Consider the following 21,085-nt stretch of genomic DNA (forward strand, 5'->3'; position numbering starts at 1 on the left):
ATGGCGCGAAGAAAGTACAATCGGGAATTAAAATGAAAAAGAAATGGTTGCAGCTCGTATTCTGCCCCTGTCCTGCCTTGCTGCTGCAGTCAGTGGCAGTGTCAGTGCCACAGTAGTGGGTCAGAATGGAAAAGATTTTTCTTTTCTTTTTTCTTTCCATTTTTGCTGCACAAAAGGCTTCTTTTGAATGAATGCAACAAGAGATGTTCGATTTTAAATTTGCAAATGGATTGGCGCAATGGTGAAAGCGAATTACGGATTTCCGTTTCTGGTTTTTCGAACGCGGAATGAACGAACGAACCGAACGAACACAGTCGGGTTGGTTTGCCGTTTGCGCTTTCGCCAAAGAAATGAGCATAATTTTGCTAAAAGCATGGAAATGAAAAAGTAGCCTGCAGGAGGAAAAAGGTTCGTTCAGCCAGTGAGTGAAGATCTTTCGTTTATGGGTTTGCTTCGATCTGTTGCTTTAGGGCAATTGGAAAACTTTAATCATACAGAAGAAATAGTGTACTGTTTGTGATGAAGCTTTTTGGTTGTAAAATTCTTTAAATTAGTAGATTTGAAGGAGACGCATGGCCATTGAAGTGAAAATAGGTAGGTATTGTTTCCCTTTGATTTATACACATCAATAACCACTTTACGATTGCTCAAATCAAGCCGCAAAAAATTTCGATTCACAAACGACATAAACAAGTAGCATTCGTCATTTCCCAAACGAATAAACCTTCAATCAACATATTCATCTTCATAAATCCTCGAAACGGTCGGTAGTAAAGAGCAATTATTCAAACTATACTGTGGTACCGCTCGAATCCCTGCCGAAGGGAGAAGGATGAAAACCTTAATTTCTGGCTCGATGCGTCGGTAATTTATTTCAGTTTACCTCGACTAAATACCTTCGATCAACATATCCACCACTGGATAGGGCCGTCCGGACAGATTCGTGAAATGCTCTGGAAATTTTCGGAACTGCAGTCCGGAGAAGATCTCATCCCCGAGAGTTGTTGTCTATCGTCTCCAGTGATGATGCTGGCCAACGCTTAAACCACTGGAGACACATCAGCTTGCCGGCGGGCAGGCAGGCACGCAGCCAGGAGCAGGAGGAGCAGCAAATATAGAGCAAACACCGGAAGCTCTGTCCGGCATCTGTCGGTGCGGCAAACCTTCTCGACCGGTCCGGTTTGCACACGCCAGAAAGAAGCCTCCCGGTTCCCGGTTCAAGTCTGCTCCAGCCATCGAAGCGAAGTCGTCCCACAGGAAGATTAATTGCTTTTTATCAGTCTGCATGTTTTCTCGAGAGCTCATTTTCTCGGCAAACTATGCGCAGTGGATGACCGATATGGGTGGGTTGGTTTTTCCTGGAATCCTGACGACGGTTTACTGCGTGTCTGCCTGCAGTCGTCCGTTAGGCCCTGGCTAAGAGCCCACAGGAGAGTCTGAGGATAACGATGATGACGATGATGATAATAATGATGCTCATACCGGTGGATATTTGTGTTGTTCGTAATCAATTTTTGTGTCTTGTAAGGTTGTACTTTAATCACGACGATTTCACAGTTGATAATTTATTCACAGTCTGTAAATCGTTTCAAGGTCAGCACGAAACGTGTCAAAACTTGTTGGAAAATTGCTCCACAAAAAAAAAGAGGAAAAACCTAACCAGCCAGTGGTTTCGTTCCGCTTGACCAGCTTGTTTGATTGAAGCCCAAATTTTTCGGACACCGCGCCGTCGTCAGTCGCCGTACCGGAGTAATGCATTTCTATTTGGTCCCGATCTCTTCAGTAAATGAACGTAATAACGAACGGCTGAGCTATCGGCAATAGATGAAAGATAGCAACGAAAAAAAACGAACACTGATAGGATCCGAAAATTGTTGGAGCTTGATTAAATTTGCTCTTCCTGTTGATAGCCCGGTTACTGCTTCGTCCTGCTAGCCTATATAGACACAGTCGCCAGAAGGGATCTTCCAAGAATGGGAACGAATCATCGAGAGCAAAAAAAACAGCAAACTTTGCGACTCTGGATGGTTTTCTTTACGGCTCAACCGGCTCCGTCTCGGATCCGGCCCGAATTGGACGGTGATGACAATGCAATGTTTGACGACGTGATTAAGCTTCGGAGTGATTGATTGGAGCTGAGGGAAGCCAGAGGTCTTGGTCTTGGTGGGTTTCGCTCGACAGAACACCCCAATTCTACGGGATTTACCTCGCCGGTCAGAAACGGTAAAATGAATAATGATTAATACAAATTGATTGAAATGCTTACTGGGAAAATCATTTGCGGAGATAAATTTCCAGGGCGGAAAAGTTTGTATTTTATCCTGTCATACGGGCAAGATAGGAATTTTAATTATTTGACCAACCATCAAACTAACAAATTAATTCATGAAAAAACAAATTTTAAACCTGCCCTTATAATCCTACGATCCAATTTAATCTTCACATCAACTCGGTGGCACATCTGCTAGGGTACCAAATTTTGCCGGGTTTTTCCAGTTTATCAAATCTGGGTCGGAGGCGTAGGTAGGTGCCTATCATCGTTATCCTTGAGCGCGCCGAAACGAGCGCCTACCGTCACACGCTTTGATTAGGCCAACTTTCTAGATTGATTTATTTTCTTTCTTTCTTTCTTTCACTTTGTTCCAAATTCATCTCGGTTGTCATGTCCGCCGGTGACCCTGTCGTCCCCCTCCCTCACCGGAGGGAGGTGAGCAACCGTGAGTAAGATAAAATAAGAAAAAAAAAATCATCAAACACTTACCCGCATCGTGGTACTTGAGATTCCGCGCCAGATGGGTCAACTGCAGGGGGATGTACCGGGTGTCGGCCCGGGGTGGACTGCGTGGGGCGGCCGCCGGCGGTGAGGATGCGCCCGGCCCGAGCGGACACAGGAAAGCCCGCTGGAGCTCCCAGCCCACCTCGGAGATGATGCTCGCTTTCCGAAAGTACGGCGTCACTTCGCGCAGGAATTTCACTGCAAGAGGGAGACAGAAAGAGAAAGAGAGGCAAGAGGTGAAGCGCGAATGAAAACACGAAACTTAATTAATTGAGTTGGAAGGATGGCGGAAAGTTTTTATTTTTGGAGTGTTGGGCTTGCCGAAAGTAGGCGGCATGGTGAAAATAAAAAAAAATGGTTTACTTTGGGAAGAACCAAAAAATTGTTCGCTTTTTACACGCACCCTGTAATGTTTGTATTTCTTGATAAATGGGAAAAAACGGGGACATTTTCATACTGTGATGGATTATTGTTTATTTGGCAATTTTCGATAGGCTTTCAGGTAATTAATATTTGCGAAATCACGATCACAAAAATAACTCTGCAGTTCTGCATCGGACTGCTAGTTGAGAGTTCAGTCGGTAAAGAAACTTGAAATGAAATTGAAACCAATTTCTGATCCTGTGCTATTATATTACATATCCTCAATTAAAGGTTTTTTTGTACTATTATCCTGCTCAAATAAGGCCATTGCAAAAAATTTTTAAAGTTTTTGTCACTCCCCCCCTTGGAAATTGGCTTGAAAAATCGGCTGGCAAAAAATAATTTGTAGGATATGGATTAAACTTTTTTATAAAATCATTTATCTGTGGACTCTACAGCCTGAAAACCCGAGTAAATGATTATAACAAACATATAACAAAAAAATATCTCAATTAGATAGAAATAACAGAATTTGTTATATTTTTGGTCAGACAAAATAATGAGAATTATTACAAGTTTTGTTCTTTGTTATAATTTTGTTACAGATCAATTTCAGCTTGCAAACGGTTTGTCTCGACTATTTTTGATTGCAATGAAGTTTTGCTAATACATTACAATCACGCACCGAATCATTTTTCATGAAATATATTTTTTCGTCAAGAGTAACTTTTAAAAAGAGCGTAGTTAGAAATGAGATTATTTTTTCACAAAATTCTATCTCGAAAACTATTTATTTTATGAAAATGACGTCAAAGGAAAAGTTGTAGTAAATTAAGTGTATTTTCAGTAAACAATTACACTGAATGAAAAAACTTTGCAAATACGCGATAAAAATCATAAATTGTGAATTAACTCAAAACATGTCTTTCTTTAAGATTTTTTTAAGCGCACATAAAATCTGTTAAGGAGCTCTTTCGGAATTTTTGTAACCTTTGAAAATTGACAAGTTTTTGTAAAACTAAAATAAAATCAAATTCTACGCATAATATTGAACAAATTATGTCATATAAACTTTTTTTTCTTAGGTCGTTCTCAAATTATTGCAAATTTAAAATCTAAAAATCACGTATTAGGGTAATTCTACGCGAAGTGTCCGAGATGTAATCGACTACATGTTGCTAAAAAATTGTCTAATCTAAATGCACCTTAAGAAACATACTCGATGCAGTGACACGCTGTTCCTTGGGGAATGTATGGTTAATACCTATCAATCGTTCGAAATCATCCGATAACTATGGTTGTTTGCAACATTTATGATAGTCTGATTAAAGTGAAATGCAGCTTAGAAAAGCTTAGAAAGCTGTCATTAACTCATTTTTTTTAATTGCGCCTTGGTCCAGTCTGATTTAACACCGACCATATTTGAAGGCAATTCGTGCAACATTCTTAAAGTGGCGCAACACTGATAAAACGGATTCGATTTCTTCGTCTTCTTGATATCGGCTCTAGATTGAACGCTTATTATCTATTTATAGACCACTCGAAGCAAAAACTGACAACCCCGAATAAGCTATCGGCTAAATCATATAAGCATTTAATCTTCCTTCGCTCAAGAGTAGTTCTGGCACAGAGGTTAAGACTATTGCATTCCGTGCGTTGAGTCGTGAGTTCAATTCCGGTCGAGGCCGAAACGATTTTTGAAAATGTATGAAAGTGTTTAACTTTGTTATAGTATATAACAAAGGTTTTTTGTGCTATTTGTTAATGTTCCTGATAATAGTTGTACTATTTTTGGCAATTTATCCGAAATAAAATGTCGATATAGCAGTTGAAGGCAAAGAAACTTTTGTTATATTTTAACAAAATTATAACAAAACCTGTTACAAATACCATAACAAATTTTGTTATAATTTTGTTTAAAACATAACAAATTTTGTTACATTTTTACTACTGCTACTAAGCAATTCTGATAAAAATTTTGATATTTCAACTACTAACGAGACCAAAATTATAGCAAATCATGTTAGAAATACATAAGACAGAAATTAGAAATTAGAAATACATACAATACATAGCATAATATAATGATTTGTTATAATTTTGTTATGTTTGTCTGATCGGAAAACTCTAAAAATGAGTATACGAGTTGAGTTAACGTTTCTAGCACGAAACAGAACAAAACAACAATGGAATTTTCGAAAATCAGCCAAAAAAATTTTCTTTCGGTTTGGCCATTTTTTCGTAGATTTTCGCATGGTAAATAACAATGTACATATTAATAGCAAGAATAGATTTGATTTTCACGTGTAAACTTTAAGTAAAAATGCTCAAACCCCATTGTTTTTGTTCGAATAAAAAAATCTTTTTGTTTTTTGCCCCCCTACCCCCCTTCAGTGGCTCAACACCGGAAAATCAAAAACTTTATAAAATATTTGTGATGGCCTAATGTTTGAGAATCACAAGTTCAAAATCCAAAATCAAAATAGAACATCTGAAACAAAATAAAATAAAATAAATCGCAATTCAAAAACCGAAACCGAATTGGAATGGAATGTCCTATATGACAGAAGAAATAATCTAATCTTACATTAGAACATTTATCAAAAAAACTAAAACCACAGCCGCAGCAAACAAAAAAATAGTGAAGCAAAAGTGATTGATAAAATGCAATATTGGAATAAAGAGAAGCAAGAACGCAAACCAAAAAAAGTTGGAAACACTCAAAACCAACAGTAGAATTTGGGGTAAACTGGAACAATTCCGGAGCTGATATCACGTACAATAGAATTGACTAATCAGCAAAATTAGCAAATAGAGAAACAAAATTCAAAGTAATGCTTCTCAATAGAAAATTCTTTAGTGAAACTAACAATCGGATAAACCAAACTGAAAATTGATGACTTACAACAGCAATTAAAGGCGGTTGCGAATGATTGAAAAAATAGAGACAGAAATTATTGAAAATGTAATCTAGAAGTGACAACAGTGAACAAAAAGCAGCGACTTGCATTTTACAAAGAGAAAATAAAATGAAAAAGTTTAAATCAATATAATAGGAGAGGAACAGAAAACAGAAAACAGAAAACAGAAAACAGAAAACAGAAAACATAAAACAGAAAACAGAAAACAGAAAACAGAAAACAGAAAACAGAAAACAGAAAACAGAAAACAGAAAACAGAAAACAGAAAACAGAAAACAGAAAACAGAAAACAGAAAACAGAAAACAGAAAACAGAAAACAGAAAACAGAAAACAGAAAACAGAAAACAGAAAACAGAAAACAGAAAACAGAAAACAGAAAACAGAAAACAGAAAACAGAAAACAGAAAACAGAAAACAGAAAACAGAAAACAGAAAACAGAAAACAGAAAACAGAAAACAGAAAACAGAAAACAGAAAACAGAAAACAGAAAATAGAAAACAGAAAACGAATTTAAAAATTCGGTGAAAGACGATGGTAATAGATCGGAAATTACATAAAAATACGACAAAAAACGTCAAAACATCAAAAAAGGCGACAAAATGGCAAAATCCACCATAAAAGTAACAAAGAAAAAATAGACGCGAAAAGCGAACAACAATGACGAAAATACGATGAAATTCACAACCAGCTGTTAGAATACAGGACAGATCGGGGTCAGTGCTACGATCCCATTGACTCTAACAGCTTCTCCCAGCCGAGATTCGATCACACGACGACTGGCTTATAAGACTAGCGTCTTATCCGAGGCCAACTGGGAGGTAAAAATTTATTTATTTATTTATTTATTTATTTATTTATAATCCATCTGACAATTTATCTTAATGAAGTGTATGATGTACTTATATAATATTTAATCTTTTCACTCGGTTAACAAATTGGGATGCAGACATTCCAAACTCGAATACACAGATTCCACCGAAGTAAACAGGCGTACCATCGCAGCGATAGGCTGATTGTAACCATAGCGTGTTCGATAAAATCCTGGCTGCATTAATGATCGCTGTCGCAAGGTTCTTCCTGATGCCCGGAAATCAAGCACGGATAAAAGATGTGGGCAATCGATGTCGCCAGCGAACAGTTTAACAACGAAAGCGGGTCGCTGGATTTTTCGTCTCCGAGCGAGCGTTTCGAGACTAAGCAGTTGACATCTATCTGGATACGCTGGAAGGTTCCAGGCATAACGCCACGGAAGATTCCTGAGAGCGAGCCGTATGAATCTTTTTTGGACTCGCTCGATCCTTAAGTTCCACTTAGAACTTAAAATGGAAGTGTTTTCAAGGATCGGCCTAACAAGAGAACAATATAATGCCTTTAAGCAATGCGGATCCGTAAAGTCCTTGGCAATCTTGGAGATGAAGCCAAGCTGTCAGTTTGCCTTAGAAATGATCGACTTGTAGTGCGCATGAAAGGTAGGCTTAGGATCCAGTAGAATACCAAGGTCCATTACATGGTCCACTCGATTCAAAATAGTACCGTCGATATGGTAATCAAACATAATCGGATCTGAAGAACGATGAAAGGTCATGACGTAGCATTTTGCGATACTTATAACAAGTTTGTTCAGCTGACACCAATTGACAAACACGTTTAGCAACATTTGCAGATGGAGGCAGTCCTCGATAGAGCGCACCACTACGTAGATTTTCAAATCATCGGCGTAAATGAGTTTGCATCTATAACCAAGCGAGAATGCAACATCGTTGAAGAAAACGACGAGCAAAAGTGGTCCTAAATTGCTCCCTTGCGGAACTCCAGATTTATTACCAATGACGGTGACGAGATGCTTAGACCGTGTTTGACATGAAGCGTTCTTTCGATCAGATAGGATGAAAGCCACGACACGAATCTGCTCGAGGCTCCCATTCGCAACAATTTACGCAGTAACACTTTGTGGTCAATTTTGTCGAAAGCCGCTTTCAGATCCATATAGATGACATCAACTAGCGCTCTGCCTTCCATAGCCGTCGAACGAGTGGTAACGAAGTCTAACAAGTTTGTAGTTACGGATCTGCCGGGAATGCCGGGAGCTTTTTAACTTGTTTGAGGCAGCAACAATCATGGCGGGCGAAATTTCAAACGTATCCAGGTCTACAGAATCCAGTGAGACATTAGACGCGGCAAGTTCGGTGTCTGCATCGGACGATTGTTCAGTTTGAAAGGCTGAAGCAAAATGTATCGGAAAGAAATCACATGTTTCGGCTTCACTCGTAGATTCTTCGCCATCGTAAACCATGTTAGATGGGATTGACTGATTTTTCCTCTTCGTATTCACAAAACTCCAAAACGATTTTGGATTCCGACGCAAACCAAATTGCATCCTTAGAACGTACGACTTATAAAGTGCAGCATATAACTTTCTGTAGTTGTCACTCGCACTCTTGAAATTGTTCTTTAACACTACTGACCTATCAATCCTCAAACGATGCAGCCAACGATTGCGGTCCCTTTTCGCTTGACGAAGAAGAGGAGTACTCCATGGAGGTGAAATTGGTTTTCTTTTCACTGGAACGTTTGAGTTTAGCCATTGACGAATAACATCGCCGAACTGGGAGGCCATACCATGAACATCCACGCAATTGTGGATACAGTGCCAATCTACAGCTGATAGGTAAGCAGAAAGTCTGTCGAAGTCGATTTTCCGGAAATTAAGTCCTCTCCTGCGTTCATCAGTCGTTGGTAGCGACCCCGAAAGTTCGCCACAAACATTAATGCGAATATCCAGTGGAGGATGATGAAGATCTACTGGTAGTAGGGGATCCTCTGAAGCGGTAACCACAGTACGACTGGCCTCAGTCACAAAAACTAAATCTAGAGAGCGGCCGTTGTTATTTAGTTGTAGGTTTACTTGACTCATGCTCAAGAAGTCCATGCCATCGACCAATACTATATTCGCTGGAGTTAAATATGACAAGTTAGGAAGAGTACTGCTCTCGTCTTGGCGCTATGCAATGCGGGGTTGATTGTAATCGTCGCACACAAGGACAGTGTCACCTTGAGAGGCCTTGTTGCAGAGTTCACGGACGGTGCTAATGTGCTCTTCAATTATATCAACTGATCGGCTTTTGTCGGGAGGAATGTAAATATTGCACATCAGGAAACGGTGCCCTCGTATCGTAGCCGAGACACACACTTGCTCCAGCCTATTGCCGTTACATGTATTAATGCGGGAACAACCATGCCGCTAGGCAACAGCAATTAACACACCGCCAAAACTATGCTTGTCGTTGTTAACACTGGATCGGTCGCAACGCAATACATTGAATGAGGTACCGAAAATCTGCAGTGAATTGATGCTGTCATTTAACCCAGTCTCCCTCCGTTCGCATAATTACGTCGTAGCTACAATCGAACGATGCCAGAAAGATGTCGTCAAGTTTGGTCCTCAATCCTCTTACATTCTGATAATAAAAGCAAAGGGCATCATCGGTAGCGGTAAGGGCAAGCTTCGGGTTCTAATCATCTAAATTAACACGCACGAAGTCACTATTTATTGCTGCATCATTTTCGGTGGAGTATCGAGCGGAGTATCGAGCGTCAACTACGGGAACGGACACAACGCTTTGCCCTGCTTGCTTAGAACCGGACTGGCATTCGGATGCTTTATAAGCCAGGTATATCAGGTACACGGGGACGTTTTGCAGCGCGAACGGGTTCAACTGACGGCCAACGTTTGACCACTGGTGACAAAACTGAAGGAACCGTTTTTGAAGACATCTACTTAATTTCCGACTGAATATTGTTGATTGCCGCCGTAAGAGACATCAGCGGAGATTTTTCGTCAGCTAGCTTCGTAATAGAATGAAGGTGACTGCTCTCAAACATATCGGCACGCTGATCACACATCCAAAATAAATTTTTACAATGCGATTGAAAATAATTCGTTAGGGCGCGAGTAACACCCGAGCACGACATGTGGAGTCTGCACGGCAGGTAACGAAATCGATGCCAGTTATTTCCTGTCTGCACTTAGCACAACAACTTTTCTCAGTTCTCATCGTCACACAATATCCGACTCGCACTCAACAAGGCGCTTGTGTGCCTAGTAATGTACCGTGGACCCCCGTTCGTTTGACCGTTTTTAATCTGAACACTTTTTAATTTGAACCCCGTTGGTTTGCACGACGTGCAAATTAAAAATAGTTCAAACGTCATTCTCAATATGACATCATTTGCTTATGCAGACAATGCACATAAACACGATTTGTTTGTGCTGATCTAGCGTGTTTAATCTGTTTCACATTGCGTTTTCCCAACGATTATGGTAGAAATCCGATCGGAGAATGCTTGCAACTGCCAATTGAATCAAACCACCAAAACAATAATAAAGAGCAGGGTAGCCAGTTCACACAAGTTCCAGCATATTTAGGGTTACCAGTTGTTCAAATTAAAAACTAACCCCGTTAGTTTGCATGAGGAATCGTTCAAACGAACGGGGGTCCACTGTATACGGTAGCACAAAAGCGACAACGATCTGCTCGTATAGATTATCTATAGACTAAGGTACTGCGATGAAACAATCCAACTGGAATGAAGTGACTGGAATGAAAATACGACAAAGATATGACAAAAAGACGACAGAATTAAAATCGGCAAAAAATCTGACAAAATAGGCCAAAAGACCCTAAAAATACGACAGAAATATGGCAGAGAGACGATAAAAAACGGTTTAGAGAAGACAATAAAAAGATGACAAAAATATGGTGAAGAAATATTGTAAAGGCCGCAATAACTTGACGAAAATACGACGAAAAATAATGAAAAAGTTATAACGATTAGGTGAAAAGATGATGAAAGACGGCAAGAGAACGACGGGAAGACAGTAAAAATGAAACAATTTTCCTGTCTGAACAACAAACAGGCGAAAATATGCCAAAAAAAGATGAAAAGACACAAGAAATGGCATAAAAAACATAATAAAAAACTATACAAAACATGCAAAAAAGACAGCGACAAAAAACTACACAAAATCGCCGAACAGAAACAAAAATTGCCAAAAACAGACATAAAAAAATTGAACCAATGATGAAAATAAGAAGATGGCAAAAAGACAACATAGAGATAACGAAAAGACGACGAATCCGAAGTAAATACTTCAAAAAAATATAAAAGACGGCGAAAAACGTTGCAAAAACAAGATAATACGAAAATACGCCAAAAAAGTGACAACAAAAACCAAAAAAATGTTTAAAATGCGTCAAAATGCACCAAAAAACGGAAATAAAGAAATACGTCGAAAGAACGATAAAAAGGCAATAAGAAGACAACATTTTCGTTGTTTTGTAAGTATGCAAAACGGCGTAAAAAAGATGTCTCAGAGATGCCAAAAAGGTGACAAAAGACAATGAAAAAAACATCGATAAAACGACGACGAAAAGACGCCAAAGTAGCAACAAAAAAAAACACGAAAATCGTCCAAAAAATGGCCGAAAATCGACGCAAAATGCCAAAAACAGAGTGCGAAAAACGGCAAACAGACGACTGAAATGTCATGAAAAACCTGATTTACCTAGTGGTGAAAGGAACCTTTGTTATACGGTCTTACTTGCTATTTAAGATAGAAATCGACACGTCTTCGGAACATAATTCATCTATTGGTTAACGTTGCATAGAGTGTTGGTTTACATAAAAATTTTGGAAATTGAACAAGTTTACAAAATTTGAACAAAATAGAAGCACTTATAAATTTCATAAAATTGCTGAGTAAGTTGTTACTAATGTGGGTAAGTGCAAGTAAAAGTAAGTTGAAAGAGGAAGTATTATTCTTTACCATTTTTTTTAACTATGCTTAATTTTCTGTAACGCCATTCTATTTTGATTCACAACAATAAAGTTTTCTTGGATAAATTTATAATTAATGGTTAGTATAAGTACAGGAAAAACTTATTAACACGAAAGGGCGATTCAGTGGTTACAGAATAATGTAACCATAGGCAAAGAAATAGTTGGCCCAAAATGAAAACTGAAAATCATGAAGCCGAAACCACAGCAGCGGACAACATAAAGTATAAAATTGAAAACTAAAAATGTAAAATTTTCGAGAAATCATCAAGGTTCGGCTACTTTTCCGAAAGAACGAAAGCGTAAACGTAAACAATCCGACTGAGAGTTTGTTTCCTCATGTTCGGCTGCAAACAATGATTCTCACTCGATTTGCTTACATTCCTACCCGAGCAGGAGCGAAGAGTAAATTAATATCAAAATGTGTTATGGAAATCGAATTAAACTCATATCAAAATTTGATATTGTCTTGGCTGACATAGTTGGTAAAATAACAAAAAATAATATCAAAATTGTGTTCCCTTGTGGCCAAAAATAACTACTTGTGTTATTTGAATAACAAAGCAATAACATGACTGTATTCAGAATTTAGAATAACTTATTTTAGTATTATTAAGGTATTTAATAACAAATGTAGTAGCATATGACATATTAAAAAAATATTTTAAAACATTTATAATTTAAAATCTCTTAAATCAATAAAAAAAATTTATGAAATATATCGAATGTCATTTTAAGGCCACAATAAGATATGATATCAAAATCAGTTATTAAACTCATCTTACAATGTTTTAAATATCTACTTAATAACAAAATGTGTTATCAATGTATCTCCATATCTATTCAATAACAAAATATAGTATTATACTTTAGTTTGATATAGTTTTGATATTATTTTGCTCTTCGCTCCTGCTCGGGTACTTGGAATTTGTCATTTTTTATGCTTGAAGCAGTAAGACGTTAATAATTAAATGTTTCAACGTAATCTCTAATGTTCACACAAATCTCACAATTGCTTTCTCGCCGGTGGAAATAATTCATAAACTGGGCAGCGCGTACCTAAGTAGTGAATAGTGTCAACGGCGTTATAAAGTGTGAAAACAAACGAACGGATCCAAATAATCAGAAGCAAACAAAAACTGTAAAAGTTTATGGAAAGGATATCCTGATTCCACCGAGGCAACCGACTGCGAGACGGACGACGTGACGGCGCTGAATATTTGCCGATTCTAAGGAACGCTTTCCCTTGCTTCGTTTAAATTCTTTTCACTGATTCCCAGACAGAATCGCGTCTCCCAGGGACGGCGGCTCTGGCTCGTGCTGTTAACTCCGCTTTGCATGGGGATTTTGAATGTGCAGACTAAATTAAGAGAATGAATAAGTTTTCCTGTTTAGCGCGTTCTTATCTGGTGCTACTGGCGTGCGTTATCCTATCCTAGAGTAGCGTAAGCCGTTTTGGAGGAGCCACACTGCTTTCACTGCGTTGTCGTTCGTTTTAACTTCCTGTTTCCTGTTGCGTTACTTTGCTCGGCTTTGCTTTGCTTAGCAAGGAAAAGCGATGTAGCTTCGTTCCAGCTTGACAGTAAATTACTTAGTTCCTAAAACTGAACAACTGTTCAAGTACCTGAGCCTTTTTCATATCATTTATTATAGTACGCATACGAATAACACATACGAATTTGCTGAAATCCGAGGCATTCACTCACCACTAGGTGGATTAGATCAGCTTATTTTTCCATCTTTTGTCCACACCCGCACCGCACTGAAAAGGGTCTGTTCATTACTAGGACCAAGCATTTCCTCTCGTGACGGAGTCTTTTCTTTACTTCAGTTTACTAAAAACCTTCCCACTTTTCTGAATTTAAAACGTCGTTTCAACGGAAATTTTCCCGAGGGGAAATAAAACTGCCGGCTGCAAGTATGTAGGTACTGGCGTATTGCGTGCCAAGAAAAGAATAGCAGGAACCGGAGAAGCTGCCGGGCCGGGCATGATGGCAATATTTTTTGATTGATAGGATCAAGTTGGAAACACTCTTGGTTTTCCTTCCATTGTGTAAAAGTAGCAGCTGATGTTTCGCGTACGATTGCACGGTTTCGCGCTGAAAAATTGCTCACTGGTGGAAAGATTTGGTGGCAATGTGCTCCCCCATTTGATAAGGAAACCCGCTGAAATGTGAACCGAGCGGGAGTGATTTGTGAGAACGCTTCAGGAGTCTGCAAGAAGTGCAATAAATAAAATCGTTAGAATCGTTGATTGATTTACTTCATGTAGTAAATTAAGGTTTATCGTAGCGGGTGGGGGAAACAAATTGCGTTGCCCCAAATACACCTAAATAATTCCTGCTGCGAGATGCTCATTTGTTTAATCACTTTACCAACTTTGTGGCCTGCGGCCACATCATTATTACTTCCTTCGTGATAACTCGTATCCAGGGTGAAACTCGTCAGAAAATCAGCAGAACAGAGTTTTCGACTGAATCCGACATAACATTCGATTTGTGTTGTTCCACTTGGGGAACGAAAACTTGCCTCACTTTCCACCTACTGAGAGTTTCATACCGACTGGAAAACCTCTCCTGAAACCGTCAGTTGACTGTTCCTTCGCAGTACGGCAGACTGCCATGCCGTCGCCTGGTGTCGACAAGCAATCCTTTCCGGTACACATCATACCACTCCTTTGCTTGCCAGTACCAGTAACTACACAAGTAACTGACGAAACTCTGTGTGCTGGCTGGCGGGGTGTTGTGCAACGACCTGAATGAATGGAATGTACGATAGCGCACACAACCCTCGCATCGCCCCAAAAAAGACTTAATGAGTGCGGTGGCGGGCGCAAATCCCAACGCTGATGGGGCTAAATTCGTGCGCTTTCAAGGATTTCGGTATATTACGAAAGTTATGTTTTGCGGCTTCCGACTGCGATGTGTACAAAAACTTAACCGTCTAGCCTGCGCCATGTTTTTCTCACTCAACGACGACGACGACGACGACGAGGGTAGGACTATTCCACCTACAATAAAAGGTGTATGTGATTTTTCTTTGCCATTTCAGCAAGTACGATTTACTCGACTGTGGTTTAATGTCTGACTGAAGGCATTACTTAGTTGTAAAGCGTTTTATTCACTCACAAACTGTTGGATAGACATGTCTATAGTTTGTTCGGAACTATTTAAAACATTACAGCACACGTCACGCAAGGAAAGTTTTACCAAACTAATAATTTGTTCGGCGTGCTTGCTTAGAAACTCGGCAGTCGGTGGTACCACAAACTGCCATCTTCCAGCGAAGCCAGTATGAGCCTTACTCGACACAGCTTGCCTTCGATAATGATGATAACGTTACGTTACTGGCACGGCAGGTAGGCAGGCAGCACCTAACAAACAGGAAAGTCTAACTATTTAATATTGTAAAATATTGAACATCGTTTTCACACCTCCTTGTTAAGAGAGAACGCACCTTGACGTCCTAACACTAGAAGGGAGTTAAGGGCCAATACCGATAGTTAATGTAGGAAATTAATTTGATATTTTGGCCTTGATTATTTTCTCTCGATTTGCTTTGGAAAAAGTTTTGAATGAACCAAATTTATCGGAATCGACGGCTAACCGGGCAATCTATAATTCTCCACGTTTATTATGCTAATGCTATCTGTTGAAACGTAATACACGTATAAATAAGTGTTTTCGATGTACAACAATGGGATGTACAACAGAGATTTCTGAATTTTCAATTTTTAAGTTATCTATATAATTTTTATTACCGTCATCTGGTACGAGATTGTGCCAAAAAAGCATATGTTTTTGTTCTTTAGCTCAGTATACACACAATTTAGGAACTATGTTGATTTCAAACCTGTCAATATATACTAAATTGTTCAATTAACAACTACCGTAGAGATAGTTTAGTTACAATGAAACCTAATTTTACTGGAAGTGCATGAACTTTGGCACAATCTCACCTCTTCTAGGGGGTGACATTGTGCCAAAAACGTAAAGTTAAGCTAAAACCCAAAACAGTGAACATTAGCATGTTTATGAACCGTCCATGAACTAACTCTACTAGCACAGTTGTTATAAACTAGTTGTGGTAACCGATTAACGACTAATTTTAGTCATAAATAAGTTGCTGCAATCAGAAATGAGGAAATTGTGCTGCTTGGGAAGTGGACTATTAGGGGCAGGGGGTCGGCCAAAACCAACGCATCATACAAAAAGTATGAACGAAAATAACCCGGAGAGGTCTGAAATAACTAAAAATGAATTCGTAGTCAATGGACATCCTTTATATAGCCTGTAGCGTTTCTAGGGTTAACAAGGGGGATATATATGAAGGGGTGTATCCTAAGCGGGCATACTTATTTGATCATTTAACAAAAGTAACCATTACTTCGTTCGAGAATCCGCGGCCGCAGAACATGTGGCCTATTTCACCCCCCTCCCCCCTCCTTAAAACTGGCAGTTTATACACGGTGTAATATATTCGTCTTATATTAGAGTGTTTATTCAAAGTATCCGAAACTTCCAGAGAAAAGGTAAAAATTAGTTTAAATTATTTATGATGCTGTTTGCTCAATAGTAAAGAATGTGAGTGTGCTGGTGTATACTGATGTATTTTTGTTGTGTATGTGAAATCCACAAATTGGATCGATCATTATGGCTTGGCACAATCTCACCGCCGTGAAGCTCGAAAAGTACAAAGTTTTGAAAAATATTATTTTCGTAATCAAAACTTATCCAACGCATAATAACCTTTCAATACATTGTGAATGATTAGTTTATATACCTTCAAGATAGCAAGTTGATGCGATTTCTTGTTTGGGTTGGTTTATGCGGGACATTTTTTACAACCGTTATTTCCGCGTATTTTTGATCGCGAACTTTGAAACCCTGCTTAGGCTAAATAGAGTGCTAATATGATCTGTGTTCCATTCTATGTTATGAATAAATATGTTATATTCATCATCATTTTGAATTTAGGTCACCAGTTTCCATAGATATAATAAATTTTCACAAATAAACATTTTTGGTTTTTGGCACAATTTCACTCCGGATGGCGGTATTCAAATTTTATGCTTTTTCACTGTTGACTATGAGTGACTTTTAGAAAATCTTCTAAATTTTCATAAAAAATACTAAAAAAATAAAAATTAATTTCTACACTGAGAAAAAAGCATTTTAAAAACTAAAAATCGATTTTCCAAAAAAGGTCATCTCAGAAATTGATAAACTTTTTTTTTACGATAGATAATTATTTGGTCTTCAATTCTTCCATACATCGTAAAATGGGCATATTTAGGGTGAAATTAGTCGTCATCGATTCTGCCAATTTCAAAAGCAGTTTTTTTTGTTTGAAACAAAAATTCTGTTCATGAAAATGTATTTGAAGTGTTCAGATTCGCAAGAATAATGCAGTATTTACAATTTTACAAACAAAACTTCGTTTTTGGGCTCAAAAACTACTTCCAAAGTTGGGCTTTCCGACGAAAAGTTGATTTTCTCAAAAAGCGCATCTCGGAAATTGCTGATTTTTTTTTTGAAGGTTGATAATTACATGGCCTACAAGCCTCTCATATATTGCAAAATGGGCACACTTAACCCTTAAATGCGCACGCTGAAAAAATTCATTCATAAAGAAATCTTCCTTATCTAAAGGCGGTAAACATAATTTACTCTTTTTCACTATGTTGTTTTAAAGCAACATTGCGCATTTAAGGGTTAAGGAATAAAAGTTTTCCTAACAAAAACTATTTCAGGTATAAGTTTTCGTTAAAAACACTTTTTTCTCTTAAATATGCCCATTTTGTCACATATGAAAGATCTTCAAGAGAAATTTCAGCAATTTCCAAGATACGTTTTTTGAGGAAACCGAATTTTAGTTTTTATAATGCTATTTTTTTCAGTGTAGAAATGATTTTTATTTCATTTAGTATTTTTTAATGAAAATTCAAAAAAAAATTGTAAAAGTCATTTATAGATAATTTTTTTGTAGGTGCTATAATTTTCGAAAATACTAAAATACCTTTTTTCCCGGAAAATTTTTTGTTAAAAAAATCTATTGACGTAGGACTACGTCTTTGTTTACTATATTGGGACTGGGTAGCACTTTGTGAAAACGAAACGAAACACGTTATATTTGCGCTGAACGTACTCTGGCTCTAATGTATCTTGTAACCAATGGCCCTTTTAAAGGCCACAAGCAAGTTAAAGTAAGATTATTGAAGTGTAACGTTTGAATGAAAGATTTCAAATGCTAATAACTACTAAACTACTGAACGAAACTGAACAATTTATATGTCGTTGGATAGATAAAATGATCAGCAATTTATGGAGGGGTAAGGTATGGGCTGGTAAATGGCTTGGTAATGCGTACCATCGGTGCCTTGTGCACCGGGCATAAAATAGACCCCACAGTGGTTCACAGCCTCTTACCTAGCAACTCCTACCCCAACCTCCTCGTGGTACCAGCCGGGATACGAGCAACCTCGGGTGGAGATCGGGTAACCAACCCCGGTGGAAACCAAGGTCGTATGCTGACAGGGGAGGAGGGCTCCTTCGAGCTACGTTGGCCCTCCGGCGATACTGTGGGGTTGGTTGCGGGCTTTGCAAGCCTGAACCACTAAAAAAAACCAAAGCAATGGACTCCGTAAGTAATAATAATAACTCTAATCGGAACAATCGGCAAAGACCCAGGCGACGAAAACGGACTAACGATTGGAAATTAGGAACATGGAACTGTCGGTCTCTAAACTTCCTCGGAAGTACCCACGTGCTTTCTAAAGAAGTGAAGAGCCGCAAGTTCGACATCGTAGCGCTGCAGGAGGTATGCTGGAAAGGAACGATGGTACGTACGTATAGAGATGGTCATACCATCTACCAGAGCTGCGGCAATACACACGAGCTGGGCACAGCTTTTATAGTGATGGGCGAGATGCAGAAGCGGGTGATCGGGTGGTGGCCGATCAACCCCCGAATGTGCAGATTAAGAATCAAGGGCCGATTCTTCAATATAAGCATAATTAACGTGCACAGCCCTCACCTCGGAAGTACCGATGATGACAAAGACGAGTTCTACGCGCAGTTGGAGCGTGAATACGACCGCTGCCCAAGACATGATGTCAAAATTATCATCGGGGACTGTAATGCTCAGGTTGGTCAGGAGGAGGAATTCAAACCGGTGATTGGACGGTTCAGCGCTCACCCGCAAACGAACGAAAACGGCCTCAGACTTGTCGACTTCGCCGCCTCCAAGAACATGGCCATACGTAGTACCTTCTTCCAGCATAACCTCTACCATCGGTACACCTGGAGATCACCCAACCAGACAGAATCACAAATCGACCACGTTCTGATAGATGGTCGGCACTTTTCAGACATTATCGACGTCAGAACCTATCCGGGCGCTAACATTGATTCGGATCACTACCTAGTGATGGTAAGGATACGTCAAAAACTATCTGTTGTGAACAACATACGATACCGCCGCCCGCCACGGTATAATCTAGCGCGACTGAAGCAACCAGAGGTCGCCGAAAGCTACGCGTTATCTCTCGAAACCGCGCTGCCGGAAGAGGGAGAGCTGAATGAAGCCCCTCTTGAAGACTGTTGGAATGCCGTGAAAACAGCCATTAACAGCGTAGCGGAGAACGTCCTAGGCAGTGTGGCACCGAATCGACGTAACGAATGGTTTGACGAGGAATGCCAGCAGATATTGGATGAGAAGAACGCAGCGCGGGTACAAATGCTGCGTAGAGCCACCCGTCAGAATGTGGAGCGATACAAACAGAAGCGGAGGCAGCAAACCCGACTCTTCAAGGAAAAGAAGCGCCACCAAGAGGAGAAGGAGTGCGAAGAACTCGAACAGCTGTACCGCTTTCACGACACACGGAAGTTCTATCAGAAACTCAACGGATCTCGCAAAGGCTTCGTGCCGCGGGCCGAAATGTGCAGAAATAAAGATGGAGGTATCTTGACTGATGACCGTGCGGTGATCGAAAGGTGGAAGCAGCACTACGATGAACACCTGAATGGCGTGCAGGCGGAAGACCATGATAGCGGAGGAAGTGACCACATTGGTGCAGCAAGCGACGAAGATGTGCCACCCCCATCGATAAGGGAAGTTAAAGAAGCCATCCAGCGGCAGAAGAACAACAAAGCAGCGGGAAAGGATGGCATTGGAGCGGAACTTATTAAAATGGGCCCGGACAAGTTGGCCGGCTGTCTGCATCAACTGATTGTCAAGATTTGGGAAACGGAACGACTACCGGAGGAGTGGAAAGACGGGGTTATCTGCCCTATCTACAAGAAAGGTGATAAGCTGGATTGTGAGAACTACCGAGCCATCACTATCCTGAATGCCGCCTACAAAGTGCTGTCCCAAGTCCTCTTTCATCGACTATCGCCAATAGCCAATAGATTTGTGGGAAGTTACCAGGCCGGCTTCATGGAGGGTCGGTCTACAACAGACCAAATCTTCACCCTGCGGCAGATCCTCCAGAAGTGCCGCGAATTCCGAGTCCCCACGCACCACCTGTTCATCGATTTCAAAGCCGCATATGATAGCGTAAACCGACAAGAGCTATGGAAAATTTTGGACGAAAACGGCTTTCCGGGTAAGCTTACTAGACTTATCATGGCTACGATGGATGGGATCCAGTGCTGTGTGAGAATCTCGGGTGGATTGTTGGACCCATTCGAATCTCGCAGGGGACTTCGACAAGGAGATGGTCTTTCCTGCCTGCTATTCAACATTGCGCTTGAAGGTGTTATAAGGCGAGCGGCGATCGAAATGCGGGGCACGATTTTCAATAAATCCAGTCAATTTATCTGCTTTGCTGACGATGTGGATGCTGTCGGCAGATCATTTGAGGCGGTGGAAGATCAGTACACCAGACTGAAACGCGAAGCAGAGAAGATTGGATTGCAGATAAATACGTCTAAAACGAAGTATATGCTGGCGGGCGGGACCGAGCGCGACGGGGCTCGCTTGGGCAGCACCGTGGTAATCGACGGGGATGAGTTCGAGGTAGTCGACGAGTTCGTATACCTTGGCTCGCTGGCAACAGAGGACAACAATACCAGCCGTGAGATTAAAAGACGTATTATCAGCGGAAGTCGGGCCTACTACGGACTCCACAAACACTTGCGGTCGAACAATCTGAGCCCCCGTACAAAGTGCACACTGTACAA

At 39.9% G+C, this 21,085-nt stretch overlaps 1 protein-coding gene across 4 annotated transcripts in view; it reads right to left on the minus strand.

Moving 5' to 3' along the window:
* Positions 1-21,085, minus strand: part of LOC128733875 (beta-1-syntrophin) — a 423,176-nt gene that overhangs the window by 87,747 nt on the left and 314,344 nt on the right. For all 4 annotated transcript variants that reach the window (XM_053827723.1, XM_053827722.1, XM_053827721.1 and 1 more), the window contains exon 5: positions 2,762-2,974. In XM_053827723.1, the coding sequence (XP_053683698.1) occupies positions 2,762-2,974 (213 nt within the window). The remainder of the gene's footprint in view (positions 1-2,761; positions 2,975-21,085) is intronic.

The sequence above is a fragment of the Sabethes cyaneus genome, chromosome 2, assembly GCF_943734655.1.
Source record: "Sabethes cyaneus chromosome 2, idSabCyanKW18_F2, whole genome shotgun sequence".
NCBI classification, from domain to species: Eukaryota; Metazoa; Arthropoda; class Insecta; order Diptera; family Culicidae; genus Sabethes; species Sabethes cyaneus.